At 53.9% G+C, this 19785-nt stretch overlaps 7 protein-coding genes across 7 annotated transcripts; 4 read left to right on the top strand and 3 right to left on the bottom strand.

Moving 5' to 3' along the window:
• Nucleotides 1-292: 292 nt before the first annotated feature.
• On the bottom strand, nucleotides 293-2060 carry PG994_001258 (uncharacterized protein; the record flags this gene model as incomplete). The annotated part of the gene is made up of 4 exons (XM_066852667.1): nucleotides 293-474; nucleotides 537-1414; nucleotides 1480-1615; nucleotides 1709-2060. 4 exons carry the CDS (start codon nucleotides 2058-2060, stop codon nucleotides 293-295), a joined length of 1548 nt encoding a protein of 515 aa, XP_066720808.1.
• Nucleotides 2061-2429: 369 nt separating this feature from the next.
• PG994_001257 (uncharacterized protein) lies at nucleotides 2430-3955 on the top strand (the record flags this gene model as incomplete). The annotated part of the gene is made up of 4 exons (XM_066852666.1): nucleotides 2430-2538; nucleotides 2928-3165; nucleotides 3242-3667; nucleotides 3712-3955. The coding sequence occupies exons 2-4, from the start codon at nucleotides 3053-3055 to the stop codon at nucleotides 3953-3955; spliced, it is 783 nt and encodes a 260-aa protein (XP_066720807.1). The 5' UTR covers nucleotides 2430-2538; nucleotides 2928-3052.
• A 527-nt stretch (nucleotides 3956-4482) lies between these two features.
• PG994_001256 (uncharacterized protein) lies at nucleotides 4483-5629 on the bottom strand (the record flags this gene model as incomplete). The annotated part of the gene is made up of 2 exons (XM_066852665.1): nucleotides 4483-5447; nucleotides 5536-5629. The coding sequence occupies 2 exons, from the start codon at nucleotides 5627-5629 to the stop codon at nucleotides 4483-4485; spliced, it is 1059 nt and encodes a 352-aa protein (XP_066720806.1).
• Nucleotides 5630-5915: 286 nt separating this feature from the next.
• PG994_001255 (uncharacterized protein) lies at nucleotides 5916-8460 on the bottom strand (the record flags this gene model as incomplete). The annotated part of the gene is made up of 2 exons (XM_066852664.1): nucleotides 5916-8278; nucleotides 8355-8460. 2 exons carry the CDS (start codon nucleotides 8458-8460, stop codon nucleotides 5916-5918), a joined length of 2469 nt encoding a protein of 822 aa, XP_066720805.1.
• A 610-nt stretch (nucleotides 8461-9070) lies between these two features.
• Nucleotides 9071-11605, top strand: PG994_001254 (uncharacterized protein; the record flags this gene model as incomplete). Its single annotated transcript, XM_066852663.1, has 10 exons — nucleotides 9071-9521; nucleotides 9803-9881; nucleotides 9941-9975; nucleotides 10086-10138; nucleotides 10195-10230; nucleotides 10286-10311; nucleotides 10419-10540; nucleotides 10601-10748; nucleotides 10821-11001; nucleotides 11105-11605. The coding sequence occupies 10 exons, from the start codon at nucleotides 9071-9073 to the stop codon at nucleotides 11603-11605; spliced, it is 1632 nt and encodes a 543-aa protein (XP_066720804.1).
• Nucleotides 11606-13232: 1627 nt separating this feature from the next.
• On the top strand, nucleotides 13233-15304 carry PG994_001253 (Efflux pump FUS6; the record flags this gene model as incomplete). Its single annotated transcript, XM_066852662.1, has 4 exons — nucleotides 13233-13256; nucleotides 13347-13610; nucleotides 13700-14449; nucleotides 14537-15304. 4 exons carry the CDS (start codon nucleotides 13233-13235, stop codon nucleotides 15302-15304), a joined length of 1806 nt encoding a protein of 601 aa, XP_066720803.1.
• A 1829-nt stretch (nucleotides 15305-17133) lies between these two features.
• On the top strand, nucleotides 17134-17610 carry PG994_001252 (uncharacterized protein; the record flags this gene model as incomplete). Its single annotated transcript, XM_066852661.1, has 1 exon — nucleotides 17134-17610. One exon carries the CDS (start codon nucleotides 17134-17136, stop codon nucleotides 17608-17610), a length of 477 nt encoding a protein of 158 aa, XP_066720802.1.
• Between the last annotated feature and the right edge of the window lie 2175 nt (nucleotides 17611-19785).

The following is a 19785-nucleotide window of genomic DNA, read 5'->3' as shown; positions in this document are numbered from 1 at the left end:
TTGGAACCTCTTGAAGGCTTCTTCATCATGTGGTGAGTATCACCACCGTTGTGCGGCACGGTACCGCGGTCATTCCGCGCCTACTAACCATACAATAGTCTGCCCACAAGCTTCTTCCGGCAGATTTGCAGCTGAGCAACGGATACACCAACTAAGCCTGAATATCCACTATCATCGCCTATACCCTAGCTTCTAGACCGATGCGCTCCTAGGGACAAGAAAAACACCGAAAAGCGGAACTACTCAAAGTGTTGCGCCCGATGCGGTTGTGTAGGGGCTATCACGAGATCTACTATATGCACTCCCAGCTACCGACTTCGCGGGGATTGCGCTCTCCCCCCTTGAAGGTGCTCTTGGCCGGGTACTTGCAATGCGTATGCTGATAAGCGATACCCGCATCCACGGTATCGTTGACGAACTTGGTCCCGACCAAGGCCTCGGGGGCCATCCCCTTCTCGACCCAGTCGACTACAGCTGCCAAGACGTTGTGCTCTCGATCGAACGGGATCCCCCGGCTACGGAACCGCCCGCCTGACCAACGGCCCAGGCGCCCGGGCCGCTGCCGCAGTGGCCCATCCCGGGGATGCGGAAGAACCGGTAGAACCGGTCCATCCGCTCGGGCGCGTAGCCCATGCCGCCGGCGAGGTGCTCGTAGAACCGGATCGAGTTGAAGCTCGTGATCTGCTGGTCCTGCTGGCCGTGGTACGTCAAGACCTTGCCGCCGCGCCCCTCGAAGGCCGCCAGCGAGGACGGCCAGGTGCGTATGCCGCCCGGGTCCTTTCGGCCCGCGACCAGGGCGTCGTCGGTCGTGAAGCTGGCGGGATCCCAGGGCGGGTCCTCGAGCACGGCGAACTTGAACCAGCCTACCGAGGGTCCGTAGGACTTTCCGTTGTAGAGACCACCGGCGGCGGCCATCTCGCTGCCTGGCTGCATAGCGGGATACAGCAACGACCCGTTTGACCACAGGTAATTACTGAAGACCTTTGTGACCGTTTGAACTTGGGCATCCGTAAGACAATCTCCTGGCTCCTTTCTCGCTCCGCAGAGGAGTGTCTCGGGCTGGAACTTGCACAGCGTCGGGTCCTCGATGATGCCGTCGGTAGCTCCGTCGATGCCGTCGCATTGCTTCAGTATTTCATAGTGGATCGTCGTTCGCCACGTATCGGCGGTGATAAAGCTCGGCGCATCAGCCGCGCCCGTGATGGTGAAGTACCTCGCCCTCCAAGAATACAGGTTGTTGAAGTCAACAGCAGGGGCGCCGGCCACGATCCCGTCAAAGTCGCCGGGAAATAGCTCGGCCGCATGGATCCCCTGTCTTCCGCCCAGGGAGCAGCCTATGTAATAGGACTTGCTCGCGGCCGCGCCGTAGAAGAGGGCCGTGAGCTTTTTACCGACCTCGACTGACGTATGGAGACTTGAGTACATAACATTCCAAGATTAGTAGTGAGCCGAACATTGTCAGAGGTTCCTTAGACTTACGATCTCCAACCAAAATCGGCGACTATACCCTCGTTTTGATAGAACGTGTCGCCATTCGTACCGTTGTGACCGTTGTTGGTGCCGACCGTCGCGAACCCATGTGCGGTGCCATAGGCAAGGTTTTCGTATGCGACGCCTGTATATATGTACATGTTCTCGGTTAGTCTGCTGTTTGGATTCTACAAAACCCGCGGCAATGGCAGTGCCACCCTTCTTACGTCTGACTTACAGCCCCCGATGCCCCCATTTCCCGTGGCCAGGAAGCGGCCCGACCAGTCTTCCGGCAGCCACATCTCATAGGTGATGCTGGACCTGTTGGATGTCGATATGGAAAGCGCGACGCGGCACATGTCCGCCGTCACGGCTTGGCTGTCAGTGTTGCATGACGGGTCGTTGTCGGACAGCGCGACCCGCCCCCCGGCCTTGACAAATTGCAGCTCCGTGCGGGTCGAGTTGCGAACAGAACCTTCTGGCCGGAACTGCAGGCACTTTTCTTCAAAGGCTGTTATTTTCGTCTGGATGCCGCCCGTCGCGGCCAAAGAAGGCAACGCAAACGTCAAAAGGCCAGTTTCCAGTCTCATCTTGTCTTGGTCCGGTACGGTACCAAACAACACAACACAACACGTCAGTTTCAGGAGCCCATTGGACGAACGGCTCCCTATGTGGTACATGCGAAGCAGTTCCTTTTCTGTCCTTTCATATTTTATCCCTCATCCCAGAGACTGTGGCGAACCGGAACGGCAATTTCCCCTCCCCCTCATTGTCTCAAAAGACGCATGGCCGGTTTGCCGTTCAAATGCCGGCCGCCCCAGCCAATCAATGATCTTCATTGCAGCGCCCACCTCCCTATTCAGGACAAGTCGGAGACAAGTCGGGGTAGGTATTACCCATTCGCCCCTGTACCCACGTCTCAAGCGTGCATTTGATTCGATACATCACTTCTACAGACAATGAATGAAGCAACACTCAGAATCATCGTCAGATACAACTTTTCTGATGGTCTTACGGCACACAGCCACATACGACCGTCGGGTCCTGGAAATGTGGGCAAAACCCATTGTAGGTATCTGTTAGTCTACTATGAGTGAGCGATAATGCAATCAGGCAAAGGCAAAATGAGTAGAAACCCGAAACTTTCAACTTTTGAGAAGGTTTGAGGGGACGCTACCAAGCTTGCCATGTAGTCGCTCAGTCGGTTCACTTCTTCCCCTTTGTATACTAAACACGGGAAAGCTGCAGCGTCTATCCCCCGTTGGCTGGCCGTTAGGGGAGAGAGGAAGCAGCTTTATCGTTCCTCTGATTTCTTCGGTCTCAGGCACCCGTGTTCATCCAACTGGTAAAAAGGTCCAGGAGCGCCTTCACTACTTAGTATCCGACTTCCGTGAACGTTCCTGTAGTAGCTCAGCCATCCACCGAACTACTTCATGAACTTCACTTGCCCCTCAAAGAAAAAGAGACATCATCGCCCCAGACGGAGGTGTTCCGCGCATTCATCCGTGCGAGCTATCCGAATCACAAAAGCTGTGACCTGAGTCCTTTGCTAAAGGGCCTCAACCTCGGTGGATACGAGGATATGATTACTGATAATGGCGAGAGCGTAAACCGGCTCATAGTCGAGAAGGTGAGGCGCAAGGTGGCAGCCACTGACAAGCTCATGGTCAGCGATGGATCTTTTGCCAAGAAGAGGTAAGTAGTACCCTTTCACCTCTACCATAAGATAGGGGGGTGTCATTGTGGTTTGGGTGCCGCCGTACTGACCAAGAAGCGCGCCTGAACGAGTCGTCTCTTTCAATGAGACTTTGCCCCGTGTTGAGGGCTACCAAGTTCCTGCCAGCCAAGGACCTAGAAGAGGAGGTGCTTCAGTCAACGACCTGCCGAATGCGCCCAAACACTCACTCGAAACCACCAAGCACTTTCAGTTTAACCCGTTTGCAAGTGGCTACAACAAGGGCGCACAGACTACCAGTCCTGCCCCTGATCGTATTGGTGAATACCACCTTCGAGAAGCGCGTTCAAACGGGGTAAGAATGCCCCAAGTACGCAGACCCGGCACGGCTGCACCCTCTTCAGTTCCATCTCCAGGGGCTGTTCACCACTACCAGCGACGTGAGCAAGTCAAATCAGAGCCCCTTTCACCGAGTGGCTCAACAGCGCCATCCGTCGCCAGCTTCGACAGCTTCGACTCCATGTACAATGGCAGTGATGATGGTACTAGTACATATGCTCTACGAGGGGGGGGGGGCGATCAGGAGGAGGAGGAGAACGACGACGACGACGTACCAAGTCGGCCCGCCAGGGTCACCTTGAACGCATGGCGGAGACGCTGGCAGATTTTGGCGACGAGCTGATTGAGGCCCAACAGGAGCCAGATGAGGACGAAGAGTTCGAGAATCAAATCGACTCTATGCGGCGTCTTTATGATCGGATGGTCCAGAAGATGGACAGCCTGAAGTTGTTGCCTCCGCCAGAGGAGTGAGGTTATTGCTGTGCCTTGGTGACCGAATACATGGGGTGGATGACTTGTGGTTCCAAATGGTGTATTGTTGGTCGATGCGGGAAGGACAGCACCAAACTTGATAACTCTCGCTACTCACGGTCATGATTTGCGTGCTTTAATAGCTTCAAGGTTCTAGCTACGCAGCAGTTGAAGAAGAAGAAGAAGAGCTCTAGAGGGGACGCAGCACTACACGATGACAATGGACACGGGGCGTCATACTGATCATCTGCCCGACGAAGCAGAACTGGACGACTTTACGGGTCGGAACTTCAGCAAAAAGGTCACTGTTGTCCGGGTCAGGGATTGCTGGAATACGGTGTTTACTTTGAGCTGCGCCAGGAATTTCTGGAAGGGTACGAGAGGAAACATACATTGTACAAATACTTAATAATTGAAGTGACATGCAATCCAAGTAACACTCGATTGATATTGTTTGTTCATGTTGTCTTATTCTTATGGTAACTTGTCGTGAAGTATTACTCCTCATATGGACATACCCCTGTCTTTCAAGTCTCCTCCTTATTTGATTCGTCTTCATCCTTCGCCACCTCATTAGCCGGCAGCTCCACCGGCGGCGGCGACGGCGGCTTCGGCACCGCCCGCCCGCTCAGCTCCCGCGTGGGCATGCACTCGCTGTGCAGCTGCGCCTTCTCGAACTCCTCGCTCCCCCCCTGGCTGGTCGCCGCCAGGCTCGTCTGCGGCGCGAGGTTATGATGCCGCTCCCACTGCTCCACGGCCGACCGGCGCGCCTGATCCTCCCTCCGGCGCGTGCGCCGCCGGTGCAGCCGGAACAGCAGCCCCGTGCAGAGGAGCAGGAGGACGACGGTGCAGATGACGCTGATGGCGGCGACTTGGCCGACGGTTAAGCCGCCACCGGCCGGAGGAGACGCAGGCGCGGTGTTGTTGTCGTTTGGGGAAGAAGAAGAAGGAGGAGGCTGCTCGTCGAGTCCCGGCAGCAGAGACATCGTCGTCGTGAGGAACGTGGACTGCACCGTGGCGACCTGATGGTTATCCGCATCCGTGGTCGTGACCCACGCCGTCGTCACGAGCGGAACGGGCGTGTATCTGGGTATATCGCTGCTGGTAGTAGCAGCAGTATCCGTGTGCCCCGGCCGCAGCTGCTGCAGCGGCACCGTGATCGAGACGCCGACGGACAGCGAGTCGGCGGACGGGCGGACGGCCTGGACCGTGGCGGTGGGAAAGGGCGTCTGGACCCTGCCCGGCACGTCGTCGTGACCGGGCGCGCGGCACGGGTCCGCGACGCGCGGAAAGGGGTCGTCGGCGCCGCACTGCGACAGGATGCCCGCGAAGTCGGCGGCGAGGTAGGCGGCGGCGCTCTCCTCGGACTGCGTAGCCCGGAGGTCCTGCCCGACGCAGCAGAGGCAGTAGTGGTAGTAGTCGGAGAAGGCAGAGCCGGTGGCGCAGAAGTCTTCCGAGTCACGGCTGGCTTGGCCTTTGAGGAAGGCGGCATCTGTCACAGGGAGGAGAGGAAGATTAGAGGCGATTGACTCCCCGGGCGGGCTCCCCCTAGAAACACTCGCGGGACGGCGTATACATACTGCATGACCTGTAGCATCTATCATCGATGTACGGGGCGTCACTGCGCCTGCGAGGCAGGCCGAGACTTGTTGTAGTATATGCGAATATGTCCATGGTGGATCGATGACGGTAGAGCGGCGACCCAGTTCAATGGCCAAAGAAGGACTCGGGGACTTGAAAGCATCTTTGTATAAAGCTAACAAAAGCGACCTGGGGTATCATGATGGCGAACAAGGTACCTAGCACATGACCTTTAAAGTCCGTGGTATGAGTGGTTTTCGTGAGGGCTAATGCTAGTTTTGATCAGAAAAAGGGAGTGATACCAAGTGTCCAATTCATCAGTCATAAAGCGCGCGTACGCCGGGGCCCCCCACCACCCAATCTATATGCAGGTATCTAGCTACTGAATGTCCTCATCCATAGCTTCGTCTTGGAAGCCCTCGAACTCCTCTTCCTCCAACAGTGGTCCACTAAACCGTTCCGCCGTTCGCGGGAAGACACGCTTATACAGACTAATACCGACACTGTCTTGTGGGTTGATCTTTCCATCGAACGTGGCCTTGAAGTAGCCGTGCGTACCGAGAGGTTCTCTGATGTAACCGCTTCTCCCGCGCTTGGTCCACAATGGCATTGCCTTGAACCACTCAACATCCTCGCGGTTGAAGAACATATACCTGATGGTAACAATCTTCTTGTTGATATGGTACGGGTGGCCCGTGAGAATAGCACGCTTAGCGATCACTCTAGATGTTGATGGCGCGCGGACAGTACCAGTGGCCACCAGTTGAAGGGGTAGGTTGTTCGACTCTTCGTCCTCATCATCCTCCTCCTTCGCTTCCCCAGGAATAGTACGTTTGAAGAAGAGGGCCGGTACTGCGCCCCAAGTGATGGGACCCATGAATGTGGCGACTGCAGATTGACCTGGGTGAAGGTATCTGCAGTATTTGTGCACGTCGTTCTCGGTATTACCTCCTACCGAGAATAGGGGGTTGATAACGAAGCGGCGGGGGCCGCATTGCATAATGAGCTCCTCCTTAGCCTTGATGGACTTCTCATAATCTTCCTTGTGCGTAATGTCAAAGTTGAGTGTTGTCCTCTTGTTTTCGTGCTCCAGCAGAGAGAATAGAGAGATGGGTTGAGTGGGCTTGTAGGTCTTCTCCAATTCCATCGGCACAGCTTTCAGATGCACATGAACTCGGGTACCAGGCTTCACGCCGCCGACCAGAGCTCGCTTCAGGTAGTGATTGCGTGATGACGCATAATTTGTGACTGGCAGTAACCGCGACCAATCTTCAGGTTCGTATGGACGATCTTCTTCGGTGTTCCAGGGGCTGGTTCGAAGGCTCTTGAGACCTCTGAATCGTGCAAGTCGCTCCCTCGCAAGTACGTGAGGATGTAATTCAATCTCATCGGGGAACTCCATGTCGTCTTCTACCTCGTCCTTCTTGCTTGCCCGGTATGCTGCTAGCTGTGCAGCATCGTCGGCGTCATCAAGTTCTTCAAATTTCTCCGATTTCGCATATTCTGACACGCCAGCCTCAGTTGGCTCAGCAGGCGCAAGACCCTCAACACCATCTTCGGGTGCTGCTTGCATAACGTCGGCGTCGGCGTCGACATCTTGCATTTCTTCATCGTTCATCTCTGACTCGGAATCGGAAACATCGTCAAGATACCAAGCAGCTTGGTAATTCGAAGTTCCCTTTGGTAATTTGAGAGGCTTTGTGGGCTTCTCCATTTCATCTTCGGAAAAGTAATGATGGTCATCCAGTAGGACGCCCTTCTTTGATGTAGTCGCGACGGAAACAGCATCGTCAGCATCGTCCATAAGAGCCTCCTCGGGTGCCAATTCGTCAAGATCATCAGGTCTGTCGTGCTCAAGTACTGTAGGCTCCTCAAGAACCTCCTCGGACTGTGTTCCGTCGACAGTGACATCGCCGTCCTTCTGCTTCTTTTCTAACGGGGCAGCGGTAATCTTCTCGATCTGGAATGTGCCCCAATCTCCAACTTGGATGAGTCTGTTTGCCTTCAAACCCTTGCCACGAACGACACCGGTGAAGATGGTAGAATCAGACGAAGAACTAGGCCACTGGATTTCATCGGCCAACATCCAACTTCTTTGATCCCTCCAGTGAACGCCCTTGGGAGAGGAATTGCATAATGACCGCATGAGGTTGGAGCATTCTTGCCTCGAGTCCAGGCTGTAGACCTTGTCTTGGTCGGGATGGAAGTGTGTTATGAAGGAGACCAACGACTTCACCACATCGGGCCTGGCTTTGGCGGGTTGTATCTTGTCGAGGTTCTGGACAACCGTGAAACACGATGACATGCCTTGATTCTCAACACTCCGAATGATCAGCTCTCCAATTAGATCGACTTCAACTTCCGAAGAGAGGACGAAGATGACAAAGTCGGCAACTCTGGCGGCATCCATGCATGCTGTCAGATCTCGCTTCAGGGGGATGTATTGCAGCTTCTGCTTGAAACGGTCGACCGGGACGCAGAAGTTGGCATCGGAGACCTCGGTTTCGATGTCAAGACTCGCATTCAAGCTCTTGATGGCAGCCGTAGCATCGACATCGCCGCAGAGAGGCACAACGGCAACGATACGCGGAGCTCCATCGCGGCCCCTGAATATGGATGTATGATCTTGGTGTTCCCTGGCCTTTTGTTGCTGGAGTTGCTTCGCGCGGTTCCGTCGGTCGAGCTTCGACATGACTTGCTGGTGTGGTGTTTTGCGCAGGCCGCGCTCGCTGGAAAGCTTGCCTAATGAAGATATTGTGGTTAGCAATGCGCTTCAGGTGCAGAGGCAATGGATTATACGGGCTGCAGTGCTTCATACCTTTGGCCTGTTCTCGAAGAGCACCCTTGGTGGCTTTCTTTGACTTAAACCCCTTGTGGGAGATTTTGGTCGTCGGCCGGTGGGAATGGGCCATAGCAGCCGGCATCTTGCCGTCTCCGCCTGCTTTGAAGCGGATGGGTAATGAGTGCGAAGCCAGATTGATTATCGTCTTTGGGTCAAATCTCTGATTACGAATCAAAGTCTGTGAGGTCGTGTGGGCGCACGCGAAATCGGTGTTGAAGTCGAGGAAGAATTGGTTCACTACAGCCGCATTGAGTATATTCGACTTCGCTCCCGCAATTACTATTCCAAAATGGAGGGGCAAAGCCGTTGTTTCTCGAAATTTTTGTGGTTATCGATTACTATCAGTCGATAAGAACCCCTGCAAACCCCCACCTCCAAGAATTCCGCCTTCGACCCAGCAAGCCAATTCCGAATTACTGGACTTGGTACTCCATAAATTATTCATTGGGCCCCGCTAGATAACATTCTTATCGGAGGTCTGTGCTCAGAATTTCCATGAAACTTTTTGGGAGTGCTAGCCAGGCAAATGTCCAATGGATCTGTAGCAAGGCGACATCGCGACACATGCAGCTGTGCGCCATCTTTGCCAATACGCACAATCTGACACCGAGGATCGGATTCTTGGACACGGAACATAGTCCGAAAACCAGCACTCTGCCAGCTTGCCGATACCAACTTTATCCGGCTACAAGATGGAGGTGGACGATCTCGAGATTACCGAGCGACCTTCCGCAAAGGCCCACGACAATGGTGCCGTTGCTATTAAGCGCGCTCGCACACAGCTCGTCCCGAAGCACGAACGAGAGAGGATAAAGCGAAACAAGCAGGCCCACCGCGACTACGGCCGTGGAAGCGGCATCGACGTCAAGACCATCAAGGACAAGAAATTGCGTCGCAACCTGAAGGGCCTCGAGCAGAAATACAAGCAGGCCGCCGAATCCGCCAAGGATGCCGAAATCCTGCTGGAAAACACATCCGGCTTCCTGGAGGCCGAAGAAGAGTTGGAGAGGACATGGCGTGTGACGCAGAATGAAATCGAGTCGAATGTCTCTTTGGAGACTTCCAAAAAGCGATTCGATCTCAAGTTGGATCAGCTAGGGCCGTACCAGTTTGATTACGATAGGACGGGTAGAATGCTACTTTGTAAGCACCTCTTGCGATGTGTCTTGACCTATCTTGGGGTTCTCTTCCGCTGTCCATTGGGGAGACTCTGAGTTCCTCAACCTGAAAATCATTCGCTAATTCATTATCATTTAGTGGGAGGCGCTCGGGGACACATAGCCACCATGGATTGGAGGCAGGGCAAGCAAGTCGAATTTCTGACCCCATCGTTGCCTTCTCAGCTAACAGAGGTTATCCAGGCTTGGCTGCGAGATAAACTTGCAGGAAAAAGTTCGAGTACGTACCCATGTTGCTTGATCTAGCGATACCCCCCCTATTCGAGGAGTTATCCAGTGCTGGAGCCAGATCCCGCAGTGAACTCTGGCCATACTGGCAAACACTGTATGCTAATAAACTATTCTCTAGGCTGTCAAATACCTGCACAACACAACTTACTTTAGTGTTTCTCAGAAGAACCAGGTGTACATTTATGATTGTAAGTTATTGCGCTCAGAAAACCTACCAGCTCCACAATACTCCTTTTACTAGATCCTGCCGCATATCATCAACATTAGGAGTGAAGCATCTCACTAATCTCGCTCATAGCACATGGTGTTGAACTGCATTGTCTCCGGAAACTCCAGGAAGTCACCCATATGGTAGGCCACAGCGACAAATCAGGGAGGCCTGCACAACTGTTAACGTCGAATCCTAGGATTTCTTACCCTACCACTACCTCCTGACCACACTGGTAAGTTTCATAGATCCATCGCTTTCTGGCGCATTGCTCTCTAACTTCGTTCCAGGGTTTGACAGGGTGGTTGAAATATACGTAAGTATCATCGCGCCCTCATCCATTCTTTGTGGGCCATTGTGGCTTCTCTCAAGCTTGGCCAACCAAGTATAACACGCCAAACCAGACACTGACTTCTCTCCTAGCGATGTGTCTACCGGTCAGCTGGTCTCCGAGATCCGAACAGGCCTGGGGCAACCCGTATCAATGACACTAAACCCCTGGAACGCCATTGTCCACGCTGGCCATGGCAATGGAACCGTAACTCGTATGTTTTATTTCTACTTTCACCACCTTATGGAATGCATGCTAATTCGGGATCGTACAGTCTGGACTCCCAACAGTAGTGAGCCGCTAGTCAAGCTGCTGTGTCACAAGGGTCCCGTTAAGGCTCTTGCGGTTGACCGAGAGGGAAGGTATATGGTGTCATGTGGTAATGACCGGAAAATGGCCGTCTGGGACATTCGCATGTTTAGGTTTGTACCCCTGAATCTTTACTCTGCTTTTTCAGGAACTCCGCTCAACCATGATACTGACGGTATATGCAGAGAGGTGAATAGTTACTTCACAAGGACTCCGGCGTCGTCCGTGTCTATCAGCGACCGGGGCGTCACGGCTGTTGGGTGGAACACCAGCGTGACACTGTGGAAAGATCTCTACGTGAAGCATCGCAAGGACCAGATCAAGGTTGAGAGCCCTTACATGACATGGGGTGGCGAGGGCAAATCAGTAAGCACCTTTCCTTGTCACATTCTTCTTGACATCAATCCAAATCTCCTGCAGTGATTCATTGAATACCTGGCATAGATGATTGCTGACTCGCGCATCGTAGGTCGAGCAAGTGAAATACTGCCCTTTCGAGGATGTCCTTGGTATTGGGCACGACGAAGGCTTCTCGTCCATCATTGTACCAGGCGCTGGAGAGGCCAACTTTGACGCTATGGAAGTTAACCCTTACGAGACCGTGAAGCAACGACGTGAGACGGAAGTCAAGGGTCTCTTGAACAAGCTCCAACCTGAGATGATCGCCCTTGATCCCAACTTCATTGGCAACCTGGATCTTCGCTCGGATCAGCAGCGGCGAGAGGCACTTGATCTAGATGCTAAGCCAGTCGACATCGAAACATATATCAGGAACCGTGCACGTGGCAAGAACTCGGCTCTCCGCAAGTACCTGAGGAAACAGCGTGCTAAGAACAACATTATCGACGAGAAGCGTCTGAAGGTAGACGAGCTGTGGAAGCAACAACAAGAGCAGAACCAGGAGAAGCGCCAGGAAAAGTCGGTCGAGCTTGGTCCCGCTCTGGGTCGCTTCGCGAGAAAGGAGCAGTAAGGAGATATTACTGTTCAATCATAATACAAAAGAAAAGCCATGTTCAATGCTAGATCTCGGATCGCGGCGTGGATGCATTGCTGTGTGGTACACGCAGCGCGCTGCACACAGGGACTTGATTTATAGTGATACCCAATCTTGACGGATCATCCCGACCATATCCATGTTTCTTTTCGAGGTGCTGCGAATGGCGAAGCGATGTCATACCCACACTGCGCATACTGTAAGGGGCTGCTGGTTACTGCCATCCGACGTTTCGCCAACGCCTTGACCACGAGATGAGGCTTAGTTTTGGTCCTCCCTTGCGGGACCTTTTCCGGCATGCACTGTAAGCAGCTGAATACGAGGTGCCTTGACGGCTCTTGGCATAACATCGAGCTTCGTATGCGAGAACCTTTCTTCACTCGACATATCAGCCAGGCGCAGGCGTTTCAATAATTATCAAAATAGCACATCCAATAGAGTTTGGCAGGCATAAGGAGCAAGATGTGCATGCAAAACGTACCCATCAACACGACGAAAATGCAAAGAACTCTGGAGAAAGTAGAGCCGATGACTTTCAAATGATTTAACCAAATGCACAGAACAAGCTGAAAACTCGGGTGTCGAAACAAGCCTTCGGAAAGTCTCAGCCACTTGTGTTGGGAAGCGAAGTCTTCCTAATTACAACCACATGGCTTCGTTATCATTCGATGTGGGCGAGAGTGAGCGGTTGCGCCTGTCTTACAAGTGGTGTAGGCGGCAAGGCTTCGCTCGCACAGAGATCTCTTCTGGTTACCTTCCCTTTTCTTCCTTTCTCCCCCAATAGGGCAGTGACACGGTATGACAAGTCTCTCATTAAAGCCTCCCTCGTGTGGCATCTCCATGAATCAAGTTGATTGCGCGCCACAACTGGCGGTAGGCAAATATGCCGTGTAACATGCGGTGCTCTGCTGGAATCTCACTCGGGCAGCCAAGTCTTCCCAGTCTCGATCTTGCGACCCCCTTCCCCCCGCCTCACACGGTCGGTCGAGTCCGCGGCGGGTGGCACCGCAGCACGACAACGTGCAGTGCCACCGTGTTTCGAAAGCTCAACGTGACGCGTGCCTGCATGTGCGACTCTGACATTCTGGTCTTGGTGAGACACGAGAACGGCATGAGGAAGAGGACGGACCCTCCTTAGCTGGCCTTTACGATGATATGGAATTGCTGTGAGAAGAGACGGCAGTATATGCTTTATTCAGCGTTAGGCGTCGGAGCAATTTCCCGCTTCGATATCCGGACAGGGTGTAACAAACAAAATAATACATATTCTTTTCTCGGCTGGCCAACCCGACAGTAGGCCAATCGTAATCGCTCCCGAAGCTCGGGTTTCTCTGCTCTGCAGAACCGAAAGAATGAAATGCTACCCTGCGAATAGCCCACGTCTTTCTTTCTCGGATCTTGATCAATCACAGCTCGTGTACGAGACCTGAGGACACCCCTTTTTGGTTTTTGGTAGTAGCTGGCCCCCACGCGGGGAGTTTTCCCACATCCTGACGGGCATACATAAAGTTGGCAAAGCAATGGCACCAACCAACTACAAGTATAACATGACATGGAGACGAGGAAGAGCCTTGTCACATTTATTGTCGCCCAGATATCAAATATGCCAGCCCAAGTCCTTCTGACTGTTTTGTGTTGGACTTTGTCGACAACCCTCTTCCCCCTTCTCCCTTACTTAGCACCTTGACTCGACAGAGGATAGCTCTGTTATATATAGGAGCATATGGCAGCGACGCCTAGCACCCCGGAGGCGGAGGAGCGCGCAAGCCGCTCCGCTGAGAAAGCCGCATCATCGAACTCGACGACAGGCCCGCGAGAACCGAGCCATGAAGCGGAAGTCGACACCGAGGCCCAGGTCGCCCAAGAACCCGCCGTCCCGGAGTGGCAGATCGGAAGGCAGGAGTTACACATCATATTGTCTCTTACGGTCATCAACATGGTCGTGGCACTGGACTCGTCCATCATCATAACGGCTCTCAAGGTTTGTACTATACAGACAATTACCGGCAGCAGTGGCATTAGTAATGGGAACAATATGCTAATGCATGGCTTTACTTGGTTTTCTGAAAGACCATGACCGTAGCCCTGGGCGCAGATACAACGCAGGGTTTCTGGATCGGGACGTCCTACCTGCTGGCCTCCACCGTGGCCATGCCGCCCGTCGCGAGCCTCAGCGAGATCTTCGGCCGGCCGGCCTGCCTCCTGTTCTCGCTCGCCATGTTCACGCTCGGCAGCGCCCTCTGCTGCGCGGCCGGCGGCGTGCGCCTCCTGCTCGCGGGCCGCGCCGTCCAAGGGGTCGGGGCCGGCGGCATCTGGATGGTCTCGCTGCTGCTGCTGACGGACCTCGTGCCGCTGCGCCACCGGCCCAAGTGGTGGGCCGTCATCTCGCTCGGCTGGGCCGCGGGCCTGTTGGCAGGGCCCCTGATCGGCGGCGCCATCGTCCAGCGCACGACGTGGCGCTGGATATTTGGCATCAACTTCCCCTTCTGCGCGTTTGGCTTGTTGGCCACGCCCTGGCTCCTGCCTGTCCGGCCCCGCGCCGAGAGCATGCGGGCCAAGCTCGCGAGGATCGACTGGATCGGCGGCGCGCTGTTCACGGCTAGCCTTACCTTATCCCTGTTCGCACTGTCCTCGGCCGGCATCCAGTTCGCGTGGAGCAGTACGGAGATCACCACCACCCTGGTAATCGGCTTTGCGGGATTGGTTGCCACCGGCGTCTGGGAGGCTTTCTTTGTGAAAGAGCCCATGCTCAAGCACAGCTTATTCTACAGCTGGAGCTCAAACATTGCCTATTTTGGCGGCTTTGTGCAGGGTTTAGTGGTCAGTACAATTTCAATCGATATCATTTTCCCTGCCGGTTAATTGCGTGTTGGAGGAAGACTGGGCGTTGACAAAATCACGAAACAGATGTACGGCGAGAACTACTATGTGCCTTTCTTCTTCCAATCCGTCAAGGCGACGACACCGCTACGAGCGGGCATCAACCTGCTGCCGGCCCTGCTGTTCGTGATCCCCAGCGGCGCCGTCACGGGTGCTCTGGTCAGTCGCTGCAACAACTACCGCTACGCCCTCTGGCTCGGCTGGTTCCTCGTCACCCTGTCGTGCGGCCTTGAGCTCCTGTGGGACGCGCGCGTCTCGACGGGCGTCTGGGCGGCGGCGCTCATCGTCATGGGCGTCGGGCACGGCATCGTGCTGAACGCGCAGACGTTCACGTGCCAGGCTATGGCCCAGCCCGGCGACATGGCGGCCGCGGCCGCCATGTACGGGTTCGTGCGCCAGCTGGGCAGCGCCGTCGGGGTCTGCGTCGGCAGCACCACCTGGCAGAACGTGGCGGCGCTGAAGATGGCCTGGGAAGGGTTGCCGGTCGAGATCGCCTACCATGCGGAAAACTATGCCGAGGGGCTCCACAGGCTGCCCGGCGGCGAAGGGGATGATCCCATGAGGAGGGAACAAGTGACGGACGCGTTTGTGTTCGGGTTTTTGGGGGTGTGGCAAGTGTTCCTGGGAATCTCGGGCGTCGTCTTCTTCCTCACCTTCTTCGTCAGGCACTTCGACATGGACAAGGCTATCGAGTCGGAGCACCAGCTTGAGAATAGTGGTGGCAATGGCAATAGTAGGCCGAGGATCGTCTCCCGCCGCCTGTTGCTACTAAGGTCCAAGCCACCAGCTGAATGATGGCTAGGCTCTTGATCCACATAAATAGCCACTTGATATAAGTAGAAACATTCCCCATTCATATGTACGTACACAATGCTTGAGCCACACTTGCGTCTTGTTGATGGCATCGATCGACATGTCAGCTCTTTCCATGATTAGAAACCAAAACCTGCCTGTTGGATCTCAGATCTGTTGTTAGGCCGGCCGTCTAACCGGGTTAGACCGGTACCTAATCTTCTAGTTGGCTCAGAAACTAGACCCAAGCGAGACATTACAAAGTGACGGGCTGTATGACAACCAAGCAGTTAAGGGGCCTGAGAGCACGGAGACAGACCTTCTGTTCCTGTTCTGGGGGCGGGCCTAGCGAGGCCCAGGAGTGAAAAGGGCCATTGCCAAGCGGCCAAGGGCTTTTGCAGGAACAGGTTTGCTTAGGCCTAGGCTGCTAATAAGCTACTCGAAACCGAGGATGACCAGGTGCAGGACCTGGGGGAACGGTTATGCGGCACACCCCTACTCCGAACTTCCTGGGCAGCTCCTAGCAGCGTGCATGCAGCCCTAGCCCCTTAGCAACCTAGAGCCGGAGCATTTCTTGGTGCTTGGCTGCTTGGTTGGTTGCTGAGGACGGACAAATGACGAGAGAGAGCTGCTGGAAGTGACATGATGGGTTTTGGTGCTCGGAAGAAATGAAATGCCATTACTCAATGGCAAAAGTCGGGCCCCACAAGTACTTGCCCTTCTCGGCCTGGCTGCCCGGGAATTACCAGCCACAATTGGTCCGATACTTGCTGCCGCCATTTGTGGAGACGAGTGACGTTGCTTTTCTCATGCTTTCTCCAGATTTCCGACAGCGCCTGCGGTCATCGAAAAGCGAATCCATTGAACAAATGCAAGACACCCGGAACCAACTATTTGTTTGTTGTGCCAGATGCACTGCCGCACCTAGACCACTCTAGGCCACCAACAGCTAACTGGCGGGTGGCGGTTGGGTGGCTAGCAGCTACTGTAGGGCCGCAAATTAGACCAGTCGAGAATCAGAAATCAGAAATCAGAAACCAACAACAGTAAGCGAACACCATCAAGTCTGAGCATCTTGCGACATGGTGCCAAGTGGCAGGAGATTGAGCCAGGAGGGCAAGAAGTTGTTTGGGATTGAGCCCATGCTCGTACGGTCCATCTCTGGCCGTCCTCGATCATCTGCGTAAAAAAGGACGGCGGGAAGGGCGAAGAAGACTTGGCAATGCTACTTACTACGACTTAATGCCTCCTCCCCGTATTCAGGTATTCAGCAGTAGCCTTACTTGGTAGCTTATGGCTGTAGGAAGGGGCAACCGAGATCGACGTCGAGCCATGAAGTCCAATCGGAATCGGGGAGACGCGCGTTTGGTCTGGGGCGAGCAAGGCTCAAAACTCATCCAGCCAGCGGGAAGGGCTCAGCAGCGGCCCGGACTGCTGCGCTGCCCCATCAGAGCCTCCTCTCTGCTCTCTTGGCCAGCTGCGGTTGCTAGTGGATCCCAGGGGGGTGGACCTCCCTCCCACCCCTCCCTGGGATGATGAATGGAGAAACTCGACATGGGGTCCTTTCACAAACAACTGGTCGCCTCATGCTTGTCTAGCACAGTCTCTAATCACGAGCAGCCATGTTCGATGACGAAAGCCAGGGCTTGGGAGTACGGCGGCCATCAAGTATTTAATATCCAGCATCGGCCTCACTTCCACACAACTCCATCTCCTTTCCACTCAACCTAATCTTCTTCCATCAACAAGACCTCAGATCTTCTCATCTTCCACTACTACATCAACCTCAACACCTACACTCAGTAGTACCACCACCACAAACCAACTTCAAGATGCAGTTCTCCATGACCGTCCTCGCCCTGGCCGCTGGTGCCAACGCCCAGCTCGCCAGCTCCGTCCTCTCTGACGCCACTTCTGCCGTCGGCAGCGTCGTCAGCACTGCCACTGCCGGTGCCGGTGGTGTCGGTAGCACCATCGCCAGCGGTGCTTCCTCCATCGTTGGCGGCGGCTCCGCCTCGGCCACCGAGAGCGCTTCCACCACCGTCACCAGCGCTGTTGTCGTCACTGCCTCTGCCAGCCAGTCCGGCAGCATGAGCGGCTCCGCGTCCCAGTCCACCCCGACCGGTGATGGCAAGACCACCAAGACCCAGGGCGGTACCGCCGTCGTAGAGTCCTCATCCACCTCTACCCCCAACGCCGCCCCCGCGGCCACCCCTTCGTCGGTGGTCTCTTCGCCGCTGCCGGCATTGCTGCCCTCATGTAAATTCCTCACGCGGCAGTGTAACGAGATCGAGTTTCAAGTAGCATGATGTCATAATCACGACATGAAATGCGCGTCACTACAGGAAGAAAGCAAAATGTACCCAAAATACCCAGAGAGGGGACGCAGGTCTCCGTTTAGTCAACTTCGGGCGCATGGAATTTCGGAAGGTCGTCATCTACGCCTTACCTTTTTGTCAGGAGTGAACACACCATCACCTTGCATAACATAATGATTACTTGTACATAAATAACAACGAATCTTTTTCTGACAACTAGTGCTCTCTCGTCATTGGTACGACCGCCAAGATCTCCTCGCTGTGCGCATGACCACATTGTAATACGATTTGCCTCTCTAGGACCTCTTGCTAGCTTAGGCATTCCCGTGTTTACGTTATGGAATTGTAAATCTATGGCCTAGACCTCTGGTCATCCATGTTGGTGTGAGATGTTGGAAGAATACCTAATTAAACTGCGTGATACACTTCGACAAGTAGAAGTAAAACGTATGGAACATGTGCAAATCAATTCAATAATACATTAACAAATTTATATGTAGCAACGATACGAGACACTGTTTTTCGGCTGCATATATATATGTAGGTACGTAAGATGGTCTCGAACTTCTTCACCAGACGTGCATATAATATTGCCCTCGGCTTGGCAACAGCCAGTCAATAAAGGATAATGTATCCGGATGTATCCTTACATACACAAAAGACGGTGTCTCCTGAATATCCTTTCAGGAGAGAGATGTTGTTTGTTGGTGTCTCATGCGGAGGAGATTGCGATATACATACGGGCTGGAAAAGGGAGACGTGGGGACCCGTCATCCGACGGAAGAGAGGACATTGATGGAGTGATGGTTCAACTCAGTCATAAGTACTTCCGAAAGCCTATTGAACGACCGAAGCTTAGAATGTCGATATAGTTAGAGATACCCTATGCATACACAGAAGCGGGCCGAGGAAGCTTCTGGGAAGCTGGAGAATATACGTGTATGTCCATATAAACAAACAGTCTGACGCTTGTTCCCTGAGTCAGGCCGCTGTATGTACGTCGTAGGACCAAACTGTTGGTTGGACATATTTACGAGCATTATGGCCCACTGTGTAATACTCCGGGCCGTTATTAATAGAAACAAACACCTTAGATGCGTATGTATTCGTAAGAAGGCATCAAGGCGCCAGGCAGTGCTTGCTTGATGTCCTGCGACGGCCTGCCAACTGCTTCCTTTCTGTTCTTTGATTGCAGCAAAGGGGGCCACGCAAGCCAGGTCGCATCAAGTGGCCCCGACTCCTCAGCAACACGCGCCAATTGCCAATTCGATGAAAACTCCTGAGTCAGGCAAAGGCAACAACGACTGCATGTAAACCTGGAAATAACTTGAAGCCATCCATCCTCGTGGGCCGACATTACGAAGCAAACCACCTACGCCTGCAGGTCACGTGCATAGTCCAGAAACAGACGGCGGCCGCCACGCCCCCCTGGCGTCGTCTCTTAGGTGCGCCACCCGCGTAATTGAAGGCGGCACCTCAATCTCTTTGCTCCCTTTGCCGGTTCCTGCATGATTTCAGGTGACGGTCATTCGTTGTTGGTTTTCATCCCACACATAGGTAGGCTTCCTGCGCCTATTGATCGCCGTGATTCGCATGGAAAAGTCCGCAGTTCTTGATATGGATAAATTCCCATCTGTGTACATCGAGTCTGGGCAATCGGAGAATTTGTTTTTGTGAGGTGAGGTTAGCGTGGCCCAGCACACCCGCCACCTGCAAGCCACAGCCAACCATGCTGGCATGGGCCCGACTGCCGACAGCGGGAGGCGTTCAATGTTTGTTACTTCAATTAACCACACCTAATAAATCGTTCAGAGAGGCATACCGCGTGTTGGCTGAACCAGAACTCGACCCTGTCGACTCTCGCTATAGTAGTATATGCCTCTTGGTATACTTACTGAAAACATGCGTTTTATGCCTAAGCCAAAATGCTGGACCACAATCTGTGACCAGGTCATTTCTTTTCCATGGGTGTGTTTTTGCACTGAGGCACTCCATCTCCCAGAAACCCGAACAGTCATGGTTAAAGCCGGCTCAATAGGGACCGATGAAGTTACCTAACCCAGTAGTAACGACCTACACAGTGAGCAAGTTAATAAGCGAGCTCTCATCAATTTCATGGAAAACCGGCACCAAGCTCGAGCTGGACAGCAGCCGGTTCCTCTGCCG

This window comes from Apiospora phragmitis (genome assembly GCF_038363925.1).
Source record: "Apiospora phragmitis strain CBS 135458 chromosome Unknown utg000002l:1.0-5516284.0:1.0-5523493.0, whole genome shotgun sequence".
Classification (NCBI taxonomy): Eukaryota; Fungi; Ascomycota; class Sordariomycetes; order Amphisphaeriales; family Apiosporaceae; genus Apiospora; species Apiospora phragmitis.
This window is presented reverse-complemented; position numbering and strand designations above follow the sequence as displayed.